The sequence below is a fragment of the Mustela nivalis genome (assembly GCF_964662115.1).
Source record: "Mustela nivalis genome assembly, chromosome: 8".
In the NCBI taxonomy this organism is placed as follows: domain Eukaryota; kingdom Metazoa; phylum Chordata; class Mammalia; order Carnivora; family Mustelidae; genus Mustela; species Mustela nivalis.
The window spans coordinates 74,434,022-74,454,402 of record NC_139027.1 but is presented as its reverse complement, the minus strand read 5'-3'; the positions used below and the strand labels follow the sequence as shown (position 1 = coordinate 74,454,402).

Sequence of the window (20,381 nt, the reverse complement as noted above, 5' to 3'; positions counted from 1 at the left end):
ACCAGAATTCTGTTCCATGGTGACTGGAATGGAGTCATTTCATAGTTAATTCTTGTCTGATAGGGGATATTTGCCCTGAACTTTTTTTTTTTTTTTAATTGGCGAGAGGGAGAGAATCTTCAGCAGACTTCCCCTGAGTGCAGAGCCCAACTTGGGGCTTGATCCAAGGACCCTGAGATTATGACCTGAGCTGAAACCAAGAGTCAGACATTTGACGGACTCAGCCACCCAGGTGCCCCCTTGCCTGAGTATTTTTCAGCTAAGAATAAATTCTTTCAAGTTTTATGGCACAGAATTCTAGACCCCAACTGCAGCTCTGGGTTAGTGAAGAGACTCAGGGGCTCTTTTTGAGAAAGTTATGCTCCTATCTGTGATTAAACCACCAAGGCCACCTTTGTACGGAACTGAAATGGCTCTCTGCCTGGGAACGAATTACCAATCTAAAATTTCATCCTAAATTTTCAGAACAAGTCCTTAACTCTGCCTTTTCCATGTCTGATATCAGCAGCATGTGGTCCCCAATCAACACCAGGCATTAGAAAAACCCTGAGAGGGATGCCTGGGTGGCGCAGTTGGTTAAGCAGCTGCCTTTGGCTCAGGTCATGATCCCAGTGTCCTGGGATTGAGTCCCACATCGGGCTCCTTGCTCCGCAGGGAGCCTGCTTCTCCCTCTGACTCTGCCTGCCATTCTGTCTGCCTGTGCTCACTCTCGCTCTCTCTCTCTCTGACAAATAAATAAATAAAATCTTTAAAAAAAAAAAAAAAAAAAAAAGAAAAACCCTGAGAGGAGCATGATGCAGCTGTGGCTTTTATTGCAGAAAACCCACAGTAACAACCCACCACAAAAACAAGACCAGATTCACCAGTCATTTCTTATGTATACCTGATTTCTCTGCATACATTTGTTTTTCTTACCTGGGTTTCACATCTGTTGGGATTTCTTTCTTTAAGAGTTTTTTGCTTTTTTGCTTCACTTGAGACATTTCATTTTCCTGTTTTTCAGGCATGGCTTGTTTTCCCTTTTGCTTTTCTGTATCCTGTAAAAAATGTACACTTACACTTGCTATGAAGAATTAATAAAAATGAGTGATACAGCCCTATATGAAGGCAGAGACACAAAATCAAAGAGGCAGCAGATACAACACGTTATATGTATAAAAAGAATAAACTTCTTATATCTTTATTGTAGTTCTGTCAATTTTTTAGCCTTTGCTTTACTGTAATTATGTTTTGGAGAGCCTGAATTATAAAGAATGTTGTTATTTATACTCATGTTCTGCCTGGGGTGGGTGATGGCAGTGGCAGTGGTAGCTTCTCATTTTTAAGCATAGAGGTGGGTGTGTAAAACCTTGTTCTTTTACAAGAAAAGTCAGCTTGGAGTACAATATAAAGTCCTATACTTCCGGCAACGTTGCTAATCCTAAGTACAGGTAAAATCTGGGGTGAGAAAGCAGTGCAGGCAGCAATACACGTTCACACCTGTTCACCAAGTGTTCACAAGCAACACCGTGAGCATGGAAGTGTTACGGTGGGTTTAATGCTAACCATTCACCATCAACTAGAGGGGCTTCTTTATTTATTCACTTACTCAACCGACACTTACTGGTTACCCACTTGGTGCTGGGCAGTAAGGGCTCCCAGGGGCCCAAACCCTTTCCCCAAGGACTGTGAAGTCTAGCAGGAGGCAGACGCATATGATGGTTGGAGACTTGTACCCTGGTGGAGGGCTGTTCACGGGCTCTGACCAGAGCAGAGAAGGGCTGTCTTACCTGGCTTGAGTGTGGAGCCTGCACAGAGAAGGCCACACCTAAGCTGCACTTAACAGCTATGCTGTGTCACTGGTCTGCTCACTGTGGTTTCTGGTCCCTGACTGGGTAAGTATGGAAGCCACACTTAGGCATGTTTATAGTGAGTCCACACTGTTGTGGCATCCAAGCATGAGACCAGTGGCCTGGCCTCCCAAACAAGGTACAGATCTGTTCAGGTCTTATTGGACTCATTGGGGAGTCCCATGTGGCATGGGTATGTACCGCCCATATGACAGACTAGAAAGAAACAACACCTTGGTTCTCACCCCAAAAAGCTGGAGCAACACGGTGTGCAGGGAAACACTGAGGCTAATCAGGGGACGGAAAGGGGAAGAACAGGCTCAGTCAAGCAGCACAGCTGTGGGTACGGGAGTTACTGGTACGGGTCAATGAAATGCAACCCAGCTTTACCGTTTATGGTCATTAAGGCACCGTGAGTTTTAACAGGTCACTTCAGGTCAATCTGTTTAACTGTCAGGAGTAAATAACCAGAGAAAGGGCTAACTCACCCTCTTGCCCACATACATTTTAAGACTATTCTGAATTATTCAAGAAGTATTTCTTGAACACTTGACTCATCAAGCACTTTGTACACCATGAGCTCTCTGAGGATATCCAAAGAGATGGGTCTTTTGTCCTGTTGTTTCCCATGCACAAAGTTAGGATTCAGGTGCTTAGTACCTATTTTTTTTTTTTTTTTTCCATTTTAATTTGCCTTAAAAAAGACTGAGTATAGGTGACACAAATGTGACACATTTCAAGTGTACAACACAGTGATTCAACATCTATGTTACACTACACTCATCACAAGTGTAGCTCTCATCGGTCACCACACAATGCTGCAGTGGTATCATTGCCTAGATTCCCTATGCTGTGCCTTCCATCCCTGTGACTTATTCAGTCCACAACTGGAAGCCTGTACCTCCCACTCCCCCTCACTCATTTGGCCCATTCCCCCCCTCCCACCTGTCCTCTGGCCACTACCAGTTTGTTCTCTGTATTTGTGGGTCTGATTCTGCTTTTTGTTTATTCATTTGTTTTGTGTTTTACATTCCACACCCGTGTGAAAGCAGGTGGCATTTGTCTTTCTCAGTCTGATTTTTTTTTACCTAGCATAACTTCCTCCACCTGTGCAATCACATAGCAGGAGCTCATCCCTTTTTAATGGCCATGTAATATTCCACTCAAGCCTTCCTTTTTGAATGAATGGGTTGAGGAAGGTTGGAAAACACATCTGTGGGATAGTGACCCGTCAAGTCTGTTATCTAGTTAGGAAGAAAACACACACAACTGGCAAGCAGATCAGTCAATAAGAAATAAAAGCACAGAAACTGTACGCAAGAGCACTGAGGAGGACAACTAAAAACCAATCCAGAGGGAGGACAGAGGTAATGGAGCTACATGGAGTCTGTGCTGTGTCTGTAAGAAACAAATGTGGGGAAGGAGATGGGAGGAGCAGGAGGAAGTGAGCAGAGAGAGGAGAATGATGCCAGGGGTGCACAGAGAATGGCGGCAGATGGGGTCAGCTGGAGAGAAGCGTTAGGAGAAAAGCCAGAAAGGCAGGAAAGGAAGTGAGGAAACGTGAAAAAAACCTACCCTGAAAATGCTTCCAAATGCTTAATCATATCACTGAAACTGTTGGGATTCCACTCAAAGACAAGTAGATGGCATTCTACTTCTTTGAAGGAATCTGTTTGGTTATAATAAAGTACAGAACTCCAGGACTATGCACTGTCTTGAGGGCTTACAGAGCACCCCACCAAATGTGACAGACCCAAAGGGGAGGGGAGCAGACAAGAAAAATAAGTCACATGTAAATTTCATTTAAATATTAACATGCAGATAACGCTGTTAGACATCTTTAAGAAATGATTCCTTAGATCACTAGATTAAAACTGAAAATGAAATTCGGGGCTGTAATATTAAAGGCTAAATAAGGATCATAATAAATTTGGAATATAGTTATCTAAAAATAAAAATGCCAAAATAGAATTATGCCTTCACTTTTCTGCATAGCACTTGTAACTTACAGTCTTAGACCTGTTCACAACAGTAACTTTAACTTCCATTTACCTAATGCCACTAAGTACCAGGCATTTTGCAGTATTATCTGACACTAGTGACAACCCTGAGAGCTGAGGACTTTGAGAAGTGAGGTGGTTTCCTTGATCTGGTAATGTGTGCCAAGCAGAGTCCCTATTTCTGGGTGACTGCTGAAGCCTGGAGTCTTCCCCTGGGCCACCTGCCTCTCCACGACAGTCCCTACCCTAACTGTGGGAGGACTGAGCTGCTACTGACGCCCACTGTACCAGCAGTGGTAAGACATAAGTCCCATATAATTAAAATGGTCTAGTTCCTTCTCATCCTCTTTTGATACTTAAAATTTGAAAAATGACTTCATGAGCCAGAGAAGTTACTATTCCAGACAGTCCCTGACTTTCAAGCAGTGTGTCCAATTTCTAACTACTTTACTTTATCAACATGCTTGCCAATGCTCCTGTCGGGGCAGGGGGAAATAACAACCTCCAACGTGGGGGCTGTGACTGCTTCCTGAGAGCCAGTGACTGTCTAGGCCATGCCTATGCACTCAGAGGAGGCATTCCCAGAACGTGTGCCTACATTAGAGATAAAGCCCGATCTATAAGCCCGATCTATAAGACAGTGTCTCGTGTGCTGCAGGGGACACTTCCTTCTCTCATTTGTTTATGGGAGACTGTCATACCTCCTTGAGGAGAGGCTCTGTGTCTGGGTTGGAGGTCTCCGTGGTCGTGGAGGAGCTGTCGTCATCAGCCAAGGAGTCTTTCAGATCGTCTTCCTGTGGCTTTCCCTTTCCCTTTTTCTCCTTTTCCTCTTGCTTCTTAGGTGGTTTCACCTTGCGCTGAAGAGGTTTTCCTTTCCCTGGGGATAAAAATATATTACATGTTTATAAAAAATAAAAAAAATTATAAAAAAAATTAAAAAAAAAATCAAAGTAAAGTAACTTTTTGATTTTTCAAATAGCTCAGAAAACACAGCCATTGTAACTTTCCTCCAAGAGGCTGTACTCTTTCATTAGCGAAGGTTTCTTTCTCTACTTTATTTCTTCTCTGATTAAAACTTTCCAAATCATGTTTGACTTTTTTGATGAGAATATTTGTAAAAGTCAATTTTATTCAGGCACAATTTATGTACAATAACATAAACCCATTTAAAGTATACAGTTCAATGATTTTTGGCAAACTGAGTAGTTTTGACAAATCTATGTCTGTCTTAGAATATTTTTTGATATCTGAGGATGATGTGGCTTTGAAAAGTGACAGAAGTGAAAACCAGAGATCCTTTCCAATCTCTTTGGAGCTGGAAGCTTGAGGGTGACACAGGATGAACTGTCCTTGGGCATCACCCAAGGGATGCTAAGAGGCCTGGTGCCAGAGCCATGATGGCTGAGTCCAGATCTTGGCTCTCCCGAACCAGGTGTATGACCTTGGCTTCCCATCGGGGTTGTAATAAGGAATTGCATACAGCCCTCAAAGCAGTACCTGACACATAAACACCATGGAATGTTCTATATGGACAGAGTGAAACAGAGCTCTAGTGAGCTTAGTATTTTAAAAGATACGGATGCTCCCAAGACAAATGAGAAACCAACCCATAGCATATTTGAGTGCCTACTGCTTCCCAGGCAGCGCTCCATGTCCTGGGACTACAACAGCCCCAACGACATAACCCTTGCAGCTTCCGTTCCAGCTGAGTTAGACAACGGCAGAGAAACTGCCAGACTCCAAAACCTGTGGAATCACCTGCGTGGGCAGGCAGGCTAGAGCTGCAGAAGCTACATAAGCCACAGCCTCACCCATTGTTTACATGCCATTTAAAAATACATCCTTTTGATAATGGGGCTTAAACAAGTTATTTAAATCCTAATGTCTCCTGGCCACTGGTTAATTGTTGCCAGAAACTCCAACTCTGGTGTCTAGAACTGGGGTTCTAGAACTGGGGTTGGCAAACGGTGGCCCTGGAAGGAATCTACCCTGCAGCCTGTTTTGTATGGCTTGTGAGGTGAGAATGATTTTTTCATTTTCAAGTGATCAAAAAAAAAAAAAAGAAACAAAGAATAAATGACAGAGATTGTATGTGGCATACCATGCCTCATGTATTTACTGTTTGGCCCTTTACAGGAAACCTTTGATGGGCCTGATCTAGAAAAAGAACAGGTAAAGGTCCGACTGGATTTTAGGAATGACATTTTGTCATTTTCTTTCACACTAATTCCAGGAGGTAATAAACTTGAAACTACAACTAGGACATTAAGTCTCAAAAATTGAGAAGCTTTTGTTTTAGGAGAAGACTGAACAGTTGGTTTAATTACAACAGCTTCTGCTCCACCCTGACAGCCTGGAGCTCCTTTCTGCGATGGCAAACGGGAAGGAGCCTATGTGGCTCTGGCCCTCGGAGCCCCCCGATTTCTTAGATTCTGAGTTCAAGAGTTCATGCTGCGAGTACTTCAGACTTTCCCACGTGCCTGAGATCGATACCCCATGCAATGAACAATTCTGCCATGCTTATGAACATTCTCTGGGTGAGAGGCACTATTTGTATAAATAACCAGTATTTACAATAACTCAAAACCTGCTTAATTAAATAGGAAAGCACTAGAAGTAAATTTTTTTTTTAAACTGGCTCAAATTTTGAAGATACAGATACTTAAAGGAGAAAAAGAAACACTTAACAAACCAATAGTTAAGCCGAAAATTTGGGTTAAAAAAAAGCTTATTTCATGAAAGATGCTTTTTATCTCCAAATCCCCATCTTTTCCAAATTTCTTAATGTCCTGCCCTTGGACTTCTTTTTTTTTAACTGTCAGTACCAGTGACCTCTAACACTCCTCATTCCTCAAGTTTGACTGAACACTTGACTATCCCTCTTCCCAACTCCTGCCAGACCTTTTCTGATACTGTGATTCTTTTGGCAATGTTTTTTTGCCAGCTTCATCTTTGCTGGTGTTCCCTAAAGATCAGCCCTTGGAACTTCTCTTCCTCCTTTAGATTCTCCCTGGGGGATGACTTTAATTAATTTGACATAAGCAATTCAAATATGAGATGCCCCAAACTGAATTAATCCTAAAAACTTCTTTTGGGTTCTCAGTCTGTAACAATCATTCTTTTTTTTTTTTTTTTAAAGATTTTATTTATTTATTTGACAGAGAGAGATCACAAGTAGGCAGAGAGGCAGGCAGAGAAAGAGAGAGAGGAGGAAGCAGGCTCCCCGCTGAGCAGAGAGCCTGATGCGGGGCTCGATCTCAGGACCCTGAGATCATGACCTGAGCCGAAGGCAGCGGCTTAACCCACTGAGCCACCCAGGCGCCCCTGTAACAATCATTCTTAATGTGCTGTACCTTAGCCTAACTTAGGGAGCTTTTAACAAATATCAGTTTGTTTAGGCTCTACTCTGAGGTCCTGATGAAGCAGTTCTGTGTGAGACCTGGTATGGGTAAGTATTTAAGCTCCTTAACTGATTCTACTGTGTTAACTAGGCTGAGAATCATTAGTCACGGTCTCAACACAGTCACCACTATATCAATCCAACAGCCCAAGCTAGCAGCTACCTCACTGTCCTGGATGGTTTCTTTGGCTGCTTCTGTTTCCAATTTCAAATGTTGGTGGGAAGGGAAAGAGCATACTTTCATCAAAGGACTAATAAGAATTCAGACTGGATCAGCCTGATGACAGGCCTATGTGCCCTGCAAGGCTGTATGTATGGGGGGTGGCTCTCCTTCTTGCCACTTAGTGTGGGGCTTCTCAGGGAAACTTATTCCCAAGGATCTCTTCTATTCCTCAGGAACTGCTTCCCAGGGCTACGAATGGGCTCTAGGGAAACAGTCTAAAATGTTTTGCTAGGAGGAGACTGGGAAGTGGGAATCAGAAGTCAGAGGGAAACTGCCTTCTCAAAGATAAGGCATTTATTACCACGATACACAGGGGAGGACACAGGATATCCCATCTTAAGGGAACTATGCCTTAACCGGTATATAATCTATATAAAAACTAACCCCTCTAAATAATGACAGTAAAACTGGAAGGAGAAGCAGCTGAGAAAAACGGGTTTCCAGCGGTGGCCAAGGGATACACCCAACATGAGTGACAGGCTCCTCAGGCTTCACCCCACCATCGGGATGAACAGTCCCCGAGGCTACTCACACTCTGCCTACTCCCACCATCACCAAGCAGACTCTTCTTGATTGGAGATGCTACCTGTCCTGCCCTGGGAAGCGTTTACCCCTTCGGTGATATTCCACATACAGTTTAAACACCTGAAGGGCAGCCATAAGCTTTACTGATCTCTCCATCCTCAGTGCCTTGCATGGTGTCCAGCACATAGTAATCACTCAGCCAGTGTCTGCCAAGCTGTACAAAACCAAGATGGTTTTGTGCTTTTGTAAACACTGAAATACGTCTACGTCTATGGTGTGATCTGCTCGGGGGGACTTGCCGCCCCTAGTCTGGAAGCTTATCCCATTTCACTCTTTCACATTCACGACTAAGTATCAAGGACTGAATCCAAAGTCAGTCTTCACAGCAAACTGTGTGATTCCACATACAGAACGTTCTTGAAATACCATATTATAGGAATGGAGATTAAAGGCTGCCAGGGGCTAAGGAAGGGATAGGAGTGGGAGGGAAGTGGGTGTGGCTAGAAAAGGACACACAGGGAAGGGATCCTTAAGGTGATGTAAATGTGCTGTATCTTGGCTAGACAGGCATCAGTACAGAAATACCTCTAGATGTGGCCAGGTTCGGTTCCAGACCATGACAATAAAGTGAATCAAATTAATTTTGTGGTTTCCCTTGCAGGGCACATATGGAAGTTATCTTTACACTATACTGCCATCTATTAAGTGTGCAATAGTATTATATCTAAAAAACCCAATGTACATACCTTATTACTAAAAAATGCTAACCATCATCTGAGCTTTCAGCGAGTTGCAATCACTGATCACAGATTACTAACCAAATTTAGTCATAATGAAAAAGGCTGCAATACTGCGAGGATCCCCAACATGTGACACAGAGACACGAAGTGAGCAAATGCTGCTGAAAAGTGCCATGGACAGACTTGCTCTGTGTAGGATTGCCACAAACTGTAGGAAAACTCAGTTATCTGCGTAGGGCAACAAAGCCAGGCCCAGGGAGATACACATGCCTGCTCACAGAAACAGTCAGAATGAAACCGCTTCTTCAGGGACGCCTGGGTGGCTCAGTTGGTTGAGCAGCTGCCTTCGGCTCAGGTCATGATCCCAGCGTCCTGGGATCGAGTCCCATATCGGGCTCCTTGCTCCGCAGGGAGCCTGCTTCTCCATCTGACTCTGCCTTCCACTCTGTCTGCCTGTGCTCGCTCTCGCTTGCTCTCTCTGACAAATAAATAAAATCTAAAAAAAAAAAAAGAAACCGCTTCTTCATTGCTTTAAAGCCCAATTAAGTATATTTTTTCTAATAATTGAGTGGATACAAAACTTTATTGGCAAAAGCCGTTTGTCCCCATCAACAGGGTACCTCAGGACTGACGTGTGCATACAGGGCCATAAGGCAGGCTGCTAAACATTTGTGGCAGAGTACCATCTGCCTCTTACTGCTCTAGCATCCTGACTCAACAGAAAGTTCTAAGCCTCATCAAATAATCCAGCTATGAGCACTATATACGCACTGTAGTCACCACGAGTACTGTGCACATGGGTGAGGCTAAGCATACATCTGTGTGAAGAACATTCCCATGTTCTCTCCATAAAGACAAATGCCCACTGTATTAATCAGTGTCCTCTGATGGAAGAGGGAACTCAGCGCCAGCGAAGGCTGTTTTTTTTTTTTTTTCAGATGTAGTCTCAGGCTTCCTCTTCCTGCACGAGAACTACAGAACAATGTTTTACTTTGGCCCTTGCTGCCAGGAACCACGCTGCTCAATTTAACACTCAATGGTAACAACACAGTTTTTTCTAGGTTTCTGAGGAGAGAGCACCATAATTAAAAACAAACAGATAAAACATCAAAAACTCCTTTTTGTCTTCACTGTTTTACCCAGGCTTTAATAATTTAAACCACCTCCAATTATTTTAAGGAGGCAAAGTATGAGTTATAAATTTAAGGAACACATCCTGGTCATTTACTTTTTGTCTTCACTAAGGAGCGAATAAATTTGTGATCAACTAGCCTGGCCAAGCTGCTTTGGCTATCTCTCTCCCACGTTAAGTCATTTCATTAACTTCAACCCAAAAGAATTTTTTCAGTAAAGTTTCAATTAGCAGCAAGTGGTTTCTCTGAATATGTGCTGTCCCTGGCAGCGACAGGCCAAAGGCAGGCCATGTAACAGGTGACCCCATGCTCTGGAGAAGCACTAATCCTGACAGGAATTTGTCTTCCTCCTCGTGTTTTCGCTGCTGAAATGGTCTAAATGAGGCCAATAAATAATACAGACCCACACACAATTTACTGGGGTCAGTACCAGGCATGCAAATTTATTTCCCCACATAATAACGTTATATAAGCATGTTAAACTAAAACATACAAAACATGCATATGAAAAAACTTCTTTAAGAGTTCTTAAAGCAAATAATGGTTTTCAAACTTATTCTGTCTGATTAAGTTCTGTGCACAGACTGTGAAGATACTAGTTTGGCTCAATTCAAGTTAGAAAAGAAGTTCTTATTAAATGAAATAATTTTACTTCTAAGCCGGGGAAGGAATTCATGAATTTGTATGAACGTGTGTACTCCTTTTGTTCTAGCTTTTCTGGTACCTTTATAAGGTTGTATATACCAACTGTGGTGCCTAAACAGAACCAATAAATAAGATACCCAAGACCTTATTCCTGTACCACCAAAAACATTACAGTACACAGAATTCAATTATGTAGGGTTCTCATAAAATTATTATACTCAACTCATTTTGGATTTATCACAGATATTCAAAAGCACACTGAACTACAATTTAATGTTGGGAGAGGACAGCTTCTGTTCTGTCTAGGTTATTTCTGTCCATTCCCTTTAAGGGCAACTCCCTGTCTACCCAAAAACCACTAGAGGGACCTCCTAGAGGCCCACCTCCCAAGGACATTCACTGGTTACGTTCACTAGTGGGTTAACACAGGTTATCCCAATCACCAGTGGACCTTGTTGAATGCAGAGTATGACTGAGCACTCTGGGTTGGGGCCCACGATTCTACATCTCTTAAGGCCCTGGACCACAACTTTCAGTAGCAAATACTACCAACACTGCTCCCCTTGCGCTGATACTAGTCTTTCTCTCTGCTTGCTCAGGTTCACTTCTCCGCTCCTATTGGGCAAATCACGTTAGATTTACTCCGAGGACTGGTTACCTTTGTCTGTGGGACAATATGCAGTAGTAGAGGAGGGACCGGAAAGTTTATCAACCAAGCTTCAGGCTTTACCTATACTTGGCAGATGCCCTGCTTTGGGAGGCAGGTGAGTTTTTATAATTTTAGCTCTGAATCTAGTCTGTTTCCTTGGAGAAGGCCAGGAAGGCAGATCAGATATACGCGCGCAGAACCCTCTATGTCTGTGACAACTGCACACACACTACATTCCTACACTGGCCTCACCAGTGTACCCTGCATGTCTCCAGTCCTCACTGAGGAGACTGACACCAGCCTCACGGACTTCTCTCAACCTATCACCTGGGCTCCAGGCCTCGTATGGGTCAGGTCAGTCATCTCTCCTCAGGATCTCTGAAATCCAAAAAGCTCTTGAGTTTCTCTCCCTAACACATTCAGAAACAGAACTTAAGGACTAAACTCTTAGTGCTGAACTGAAGTTAGACTTATGAATCACATGGTACATGCACTGTGTGCCTTTCTAGAATCTCAATTCCCAAACACGTGAGGCTTCCAGAGGGTTTTGTAAGGCTCTGTGGCCTCACTGTAGCTAATGGGCTTTACTTCTACATCCCATTGCCAAGGCTGCACCTAAGAACCTGTTACCGCCCAGAACTGCGTTTCCTTGAAGCCTACAGTCTCAGGTTTCACTTGCAGACCACAGTCTCCCGTCATTCCCTTGCTTCCACCATCTCTGCAGTTGGACATGTCGGATCTCCCATCCCTTGACTGTCCATGTTGTCCCCGTTTGTAGGGCTCCTTCCAGCCTCAGCTGGGTCCCAATGTTACCTGCAGGGCTGCTCTGCACAGCCAGCTCTCATGTCCCATGGACTCCCAGTCCACAGAAATGTGAGCTCTAGAAATGAGCACCACCACTCTCAAGTGTTTCCTGTTTTTGCTCTCTCACTGGGCCCCTCAGTCCCAGCAGCTGTGACTTCAGCTCAAACAGAAGCTCCTTGGACTCCCTGTACCGCTTCTGCATCTCTACCCACTCATCTACATCCACACAACTGTGGAATGAGTGTCTCATCTTCTGTAATCTACTGAACTGGGGCCAGCCCACCCACCTCCTTGGGCACTTGCTTCTCTTCTTTTTGGAGGTGGCAGGACAGTGTAGTTACAAGCTGAGGGCTTACAATTGGGCCTGGTCATGGTCTCCCATAATGCCTGTTGCAACCTTTCTTTCTGGACTGAGTTTCTAACTGGAGACACAGGGTCACAGCAATGCCAGCCACCAGGGTGCAGGAGGCATGTGCAGTCAGGCCTGGAACGTTAATTAAGTGTTGACCAACATCATTGCTCTCAGCTCTACTGCCTTTTTGTCCTTCACTCACAGATATTTCCAAATGCCATGCTCTCCATTTTTTTTCATTAAAAAGACGACCACACAGTATTTTCATGCCAGGGCACCTGGGTGGCTGATTTGATTAAGTGTCTGCCTTAGGTCCAGATCATGATCTCTGGGTCCGGGACTGAGCCCTGCTCAGCGGAGAGTCTGCTTCTTTCTCTCTCTCTCTCTCTCTCTCTCTCTCTCTGTCTCTCCCCCTCTGCCCTTCCCCACTACTTGTTCTCTCTCAAATAAATAAATAAAATCTATTAAAAAGAAATTCATTCCCCTGCATCTTTTTTTTTTGTTGTTGTTAAAAGTTAAATATGGAAACTACAGATTAAAGAATAAATGCTCCCTTTCACTTACTTGCCCCCAACGCATACCCTAAGAAGTGGCCACTGTTAAGTCTGATGTGAACAGTACTCTCTACACCACAGTAACCAGGTTTCTCGTCCTATCACTTCACAGCAACTATCCTGCCAAGGTCAAGTAATGTCCTAGCTGCCAGACTCTGTGCAGCTCTGCTCTACCTTTATTTCTTCTGGCCTTGCTGGGATAGGGCGACTACATCTTCTGCCTGCTTTGTTACCCTGTCTGTGACCTTCTCCTTGCTGGCCCTGCCCTTGGCATTCTTTCCTTAGCCCCGTTTGTCCCATTTCTCACCCTTAAGATCAGTGCTGCGGTGTTCCACAGCTCCCTTCAACTCAGCAGGCTGAAGACCATGAGTGCCATCTCCTGCCTAATAACAGTCCCAGCAGGAGCTACGTCCCATGATGTAAGTAGCAGCTATCTCATCCACTTTAAAGGTAACAAATGGGGGCTCAGAGAAGTAAACGTCAGTCACACAGTTAGTAAGGAGCAGAGCCATGATTTAATCTGGGCCTGCCTCATGACCATGTGCCACTCTGTGTCTCCCTACCCTAGATAAAGCTTCCCCTCAGGCAACCATAGCCAGAAATAAGCACAGCTGCAGACGGCACCGTTTCTTCAGCTAATGCGGATACCGACATGTGACGGCAGAGCTGCCTTAGGTTTTAACCTTCAATCCAGCAATGGCCTCCATCCAGTGCCAAGGATTCTGTATTGCAGAGGAAGAAACCACACAAGCGTAGAGTCTGACGACTGCGCAGCTATATGAGGCCCTGCACAGGCCGCCTGTGAATAGAGGGCATTTCTGGGTGCCATCTTCCACGAGGAGCAGTGACAGGAGGAATGACTAGGGAAATGGCTTGATGGCCTACAATCTAGGTAAAACCTAGGGAGAGCTATTTATTTGAAGAGGAGTCACTCTGAACAGTCCAAAGGCTAGAACTTTTTTTTTTTTTTTTAAAAGATTTTATTTACTTGACAGAGAGAGAGACAGCAAGAGAGGGGATGCAAGCAGGGGGAGTGTGAGAAGGAGAAACAGACTTCCCACTGAGCAGGGAGCCTGATGTGGGGCTCGATCCTAGGACCCTGAGATCAAGACCTGAGCCAAAGGCATATGCTTTAATGACTGAGCCACTCAGTTGCCCCAAAAGCTGGAAATCTCATAAGCTCATTATAAGGTAGACTTTTTGTCTGAGATACTGGGGAGGGACAGAGGGGAACAGGGTGATTCTGAAACCAGAAGGTTCATATTTAATGTGAACATGATGAAGACTTGCAGGGGCTTGGGGTAAGCTTTAGAGAGCTTATAAAGGTTCTGCCCAGCTAAAAGCCTATGGTTTTATGACACACCACGGTTTTACAACCTGGAGATCAATGCCCACTTTTATAAGTTCTTCTAAAAGGCCAGTTTTCCACATGTATGCTACATTTCAATAAAAATACTTGCTAAAAAAAAATAAAGGTTTTGTTTCCTTCCTTCTTTCCAAACAGCAGCAGTGGGAAGGATAACAAATATGATGTGATATGATGCCTGGAATCACTGTGTCCTCGTGGGCTCAAGAATCACTAACGATGTGGAGGTACACGTACTCCATCTCCAAAATACCTTTTAATAGGTCGATTCTAGGACCACTGTGACCATTAAAATCATTTTTTTTTAGATTTATTTATTTATTTATTTGACAGACAGAGATCACAAGTAGGCAGAAAGGCAGACAGAGAGAGAGGAAGGGAAGCAGGCTTCCTGCTGAGGAGAGAGCCCGACATGGGGCTCGATCCCACGACCCTGAGATCATGACCCGAGCCAAAGGCAGCGGCTTAACCCACTGAGCCACCCAGGCGCCTATAAAATCATTTTTTAGTTTTAATATTTATGTTCTTACACTGTTGGTGGGAATGCAAGTTGGTGCAGCCTCTTTGGAGAACAGTGTGGAGATTCCTCAAGAAATTAAAAATAGAGCTTCCCTATGACCCTGCAATTGCACTCTTGGGTATTTACCCCAAGGGTACAGATGTTGTGAAAAGAAGGGCCATCTGTACCCCAATGTTTATAGCAGCAATGGCCATGGTCGCCAAACTATGGAAAGAACCAAGATGCCCTTCAACGGACAAATGGATAAGGAAGATGTGGTCCATATACACTATGGAGTATTGTGCCTCCATCAGAAAGGACGAATACCCAACTTTTGTAGCAACATGGATGGGACTGGAAGAGATTATGCTGAGTGAAATAAGTCAAGCAGAGAGAGTCAATTATCAAATGGTTTCACTTATTTGTGGAGCATAACAAATATCATGGAGGACAAGGGGTGTTAGAGAGGAGAAGGAAGTTGGGGTAGATTGGAAGAGGAGGTGAATCACGAGAGACTATGGACTCTGAAAAACAATCTGAGGGGTTTGAAGTGGCGGGGGGGTGGGAGGTTGGGGTACCAGGTGGTGGGTATTATAGAGGGCATGGATTGCATGGAGCACTGGGTGTGGTGAAAAAATAATGAATACTGTTTTTCTGAAAATAAATTGGAAAAAAAAATTTATGTTCCAGATGGATGACCATGAAAGTAAAAATGGACCCATCACATTGATGTTAGCAGACTATCTTAGACATAGGTAGTGAGGTATTCAGTTTGACTGCCTAATTCCTTCTGGTAAGAAATGATTATATATGTTTATTTTATTCATGCCTCAATATTGAAAAAACTCATTATGTAACTTTATCTAATAAAAAGAACTTTAAGGATTCATTTCCTGTTACTATGAAAATTACCCTAAAATAAGTAAGCTCTATTAATAATGAGTTAGCAAAAAATACATTTCTCTGGAAAAAGTTAAATAATAATTGAGACATTTTACTACTCTGCAAATCCAAACACATGTAATTCTAAGAGGATTCTACGTAACTAGTCTTCATATCCAAGAGTAGGAAATTCTCTAATAAAAAGTCCTGGACTCTGGGATATTGGGTTTCTCCTGGTCTCTCATGACAGCCAAGCTCCCTGTTTCCCTGTGTAAATGAAAGGCAAAAGCCCTCCCTGGTACACTGGTACACCAGTGAGGGAGGTCCTGAAATAGGCTTGGAATCAGGTGTACTGGCAGAGCTGCCATGGGAGAGAGAGGAAGATGCAAAAGCTTGGGCTGTAAAGGGATTAAACTGAAATAGAGCTACAGGCTGTTATTGGTTTTTATATTTTGATTTTGGAAGTTACCAAATAGCTTACCTCTGTTTATGTGTTGATAGGTCACGTCTAAGATCCTAGTGCACCCCTGCCTCCTGGTGTTTATGCTCTGTGGAATTCTCTCTCCTGGAGTATGGGCGGGACCACATTTCTGAGTAGCAGACCACTGCCAAAGTCATGTGACGTCACTTCTAAGATTAGGTCGTTAAAGGACTGTGACTTCTGTCCTGCTAGCTTCTCTCTCTTGCCTTCTAAACTTCCTTGCTCTGGTGAAGCCAACTGCTTTAAAGTGCCACATGGAGAGGGCTCATGAAAGTGGGGGCCACAGCCATCAAGGAACTGAGATCCTCTGTCCAACAGTGTATGAAGAACTGAATCCTGCCATCAACCGCCTAAGTGAGCTGAGAAGCAGATTCACCTTCAGCTGAACCTTAAGATGACTTCAGCCCCAGGCAACACCTTGACTGCAGTCTTGCGAGCCAGAGAACCCAGCTAAGCTGCACCCAGATGCCTGACCCCCAGCAACTCTGGGATAGTAAATGTGGGCATTCTAAGTGACCATGAAAGTAAAAATGGGGTCAAGTTTTGGGGTCATTTGTTACTGAGAAATAGGTAACTAATGCAGTATACAGAACTCCAGAGCAGGGATCAGCAAACTTTTTCTGTAAAGAGATAGATAGTAAATACTTTTCAGGTTTGTGGACCTCATGGTCTCTTGCAGTTACTCAACTTTGTTGTTGTAGCATGAAAGCAGCCATAGACAATATGGAAATGAATAAGCATGGCTATGTTCCAATAAATCTTTATTTATAAAAACAGGCGGTGATTTGGCCCCCTGGCTGTAGTTCATTGGCCAATCCCTGCTCTAAAGTACAGATTCTGTGGAAATATTATTATTATCATTTTTAAAAGATTTTATCTATCTATTTGAAAGAGACAGCGAGACAGAGAGAGCATGAGCAGGGGAGAGAGGCAGATGGAGAGGGAGAGGCAGACTTCCCCGCTGAGCAGGGGAAGGTGAGGGGCTCCTTCCCAGGACCGTGGGATCATCACCTGAGCTGAAGGCAGATGCTTAACTGACTGAGCAACTCAGGTGACCTGGAAATATTCTTTCTGAGTTAAAATGCATGGTCTCCATTTTTACCACTGTATTAAAAATCAGTTTAACAACTAAAAAAAAAAAAAAGCTCAACCTGTCACAGCACAACAATTACAGACAGCTGAACATGGAAACAGATGTTCAGGAAATTTCTAAATTTGGTAAATAACCTAAGAAATTCAAATATTTTTTATGATAAGTGGATACTTCTCTATCTGCATCAGATATGGAAACGTTGGAAGTCCAAACTGGAGGTAAATTAGAGCCAGAAGAACACTTACTACATCAGCTGTTTCTATCACAACTACAATCACAATAGCCCCTTAATCACACACCCACTTTCCCCTCATATGTCATGCTTTTCTGCCAGTGAGAACCAACGATTACCTTTGCTTTTGGACAATGGTGATGGCGGCTGCTCTGTAAACACTTCTAGGGGTGGGGAATCGTGGTGGTCGAAGTCTTTGTCCATGGCTTCTATGAGACTGGTGATGTCTGAGTCCTCTGAGCTGTGCCTTGTACTGCCGGCACGTTCTGGGTGGGCAGGGTGTGAGAGGGGGGCAGGGGACAGCCTGTCCAGCTGCGGCTCCTGGTGCTGAGGCACTGGTGGTGGTGGTGGAGGTGGAGAGTGCTGCTCCAGCGGGCTGTGGACATGGTGCTGACTGCTGTGCTGGCTCTGTTTGGCTTTGGACTTTCTGCCTGCTGCGTGACCTTGGGCCACTGCACTAGAATCTAAGACAAGGGCGCTTGCTTTGCTAGCAGCTTGTGCAGAAGTCCTGCTAGAGGTACTTGAGCTGTTTTTTGCTCTGACGTTTTCCACGTCAGCTGAGTTTCTATTGCTGTGACTGCTGTGTGGGTGCACTGGTGGGCCACACTGCTTGTGACTCCCTCCACTGGTCCGGGATGACGAGCCGCCTGCTCCACAGAATCCCCTACTGTGACCGGGGTCACAGCTGAGTGTGTTCAAGCTGAAAAAGGACCAACTGCAGATCAGTAAATAGCAACTTACAAAACCTAAGATTAAAAAAATGTTACCTCCTCAGGACAGCCACAAGAGAAATATAAATTAAGGGAAAAAAACCCAGCAAGAAATAGGGATGCTTTCCACAATTTTATAGGATCTGTTCTCTCTGAAAATTTAGCAATCAAGTCAGTGATCTAAGAATATTTTAATCCTCACTAACATAATAATAAAAACATGGGGTTTGCTGTGAGTTCTTAGTAGAGAAGAGAGCTATACACAAGAGATTATGAAGTTATTAAGAATTAAGATTTCTTCCCCCCTGAGCAAAGACAAAAAGAAAAACTTATTTTTTCTTTTAATTATATCAGCCACATCTATGTGTACTAGAGAATTTATTTCCAGCATGTGAACATACTTTCCTTCAGATGAAATACCAACGATTCTCCTGAGATCAAATGGTCTGCCCACATCAAAGGGTGGGTTCGAGGCCTCAAAGGACAGTCGCCTTCGAAATGGCTCCCAAATTCCTTGAGCTTCTAAATAGGCTGTTCCAATTACCAAGAGAAACAGTGCACTGTAGGGGCAAAGAACGTGGAGAGTTGGGATTCACTTGTTAGTCTAAGGGTAACAAAATTTTATATTAAAGGCAGAGTATCTTGGTACAGTACAACTGGATGTAAAAAGCAGAGATGCCTGAAACAATTTTTACTGGACTAGACAAAAACGAAGTGTCACGAATAAAATCTGCAGGCTCCTTTTTATAGAATGCCAGCTTACATGGAGGCTTATAGAGAAGAAATAATTACTTGTATCAGAACAGATACTTGGAGGTTACTTTTTCTTTTACAAAGAAGCTTTTGCCTTGCGGTTTTAACCTTCTAGGCCAATTCTTTTCCCTTAAAGGATGTGTGGGGTAACTATGTAAATTTAGAGGCAAGTGTATCAGATTCTCTAAACCCATAAATATATTGAAAAAAAGATAAGGTTGCTGAGGATTTTAAAAATATTTCTCATGTTTTGTGTTGCTTAGGTCTGCTTAAAAAAATACTATATAATGTTGAATAAATTACCTATGCCCAAATCAAGTAACTTTACCTGGCAAATTATGAGTGTTTTTTTTCCTTTAAGAAATTAACATGTACTTAATTTCTATAAGAAATTTTAAAGGTAGAAGACTTTTGCTTATTGTATATGCTACTCAATCGGGGTTCAGTTCTGACTGCTCCCACTAGTAGATGTGGTTTGATCAAGGCAAAAAGGTCTGTTCTGTTTGCTGACATAGTCCTAGCACTCAGAACAGTGACTGGTACACAGTGGGCATGCCAGCAATAGTGTCAAGTGATGCCTGAATACCAACCTCAAAAGAAGACACAAGTACCTCATTATTCCTGAGATGATGATGTACAGAGCCAGCTCCCAGTTGGGTCTGGGCAGGGCTTCTGCACAGGTTGCTAACATATGGTATGGAAGGGATGCATTCAATACAAATACAAATTCAGAGCCACTGGTTGTTATAAACTTCAGTTCACGGATAACTCTAGAAGCTGTGAAATCAGGAGTAAACCTAAAACAGAATAGCAGCAGTTAGACTAGTTTTAAAAATACACCACAGCAGGTTACATCTAATACCAGTCCCACACACCTTTGGATCCTAATGGGGAATTTTAGAGTTTGGTATGTCTATTCAACTTTTAAGACTTCATTTTAAGGTTTCATTTTAATACCGAGAAAGCATTATTCTAAGAGGTTAATAACAAAAACTGCATGAAAAAAATAATGAGCTTAATTATTAATTCAGGAAGTGCTCTCTGAGCTTCTCTCCTTTCCTCTTTTCTCCTTTATCTGAATCCACTCTTTTTTCTCAGGATATATTCCTAACATATCCTGAGAGATAAAGCTGAATATATACACACAGAACCTGAGAGATAAAATAAAAAAAAAACAAACACACAGAACAAAAAACCATCTTAGCCCTGGTGATCTTCTCTTCATCTCTTGCAGTACTGATTTCTGCCCTAATTATTTTACTTTTATCTTTTGCTAACTGTATGCTCTCCAACCAGATGGTCGGCACCGTGAGGAGAGGCGTCATCTTCTCCACTGTGTCGTTAGGTACCAAGCACTATGCCGTACATGAGTACTATCATTCCGTACTGAGTGACTACCCATTGAAGATCATGAAAGTATCACTCAGTTAAGGGGACAGAGGTTACATTTTATTACACAAACTCTATAATCTAACAAGTTACCAATTAACTGTCAAATAGGCTGCAGCTAT

The 20,381-nt window shown here is 43.3% G+C and overlaps 1 protein-coding gene across 1 annotated transcript in view; it reads right to left on the bottom strand.

Annotated features, from left to right (window-relative positions):
* TMEM131 (transmembrane protein 131) overlaps positions 1-20,381 on the bottom strand; it is a gene marked incomplete at its 5' end in the record, with an annotated part of 212,195 nt that overhangs the window by 15,130 nt on the left and 176,684 nt on the right. Inside the window, 5 exons of the mRNA XM_082746739.1 lie at positions 916-1,037; positions 4,531-4,706; positions 17,527-18,107; positions 18,519-18,677; positions 19,482-19,667. Coding sequence (XP_082602865.1) covers positions 916-1,037; positions 4,531-4,706; positions 17,527-18,107; positions 18,519-18,677; positions 19,482-19,667 — 1,224 coding nt within the window. The remainder of the gene's footprint in view (positions 1-915; positions 1,038-4,530; positions 4,707-17,526; positions 18,108-18,518; positions 18,678-19,481; positions 19,668-20,381) is intronic.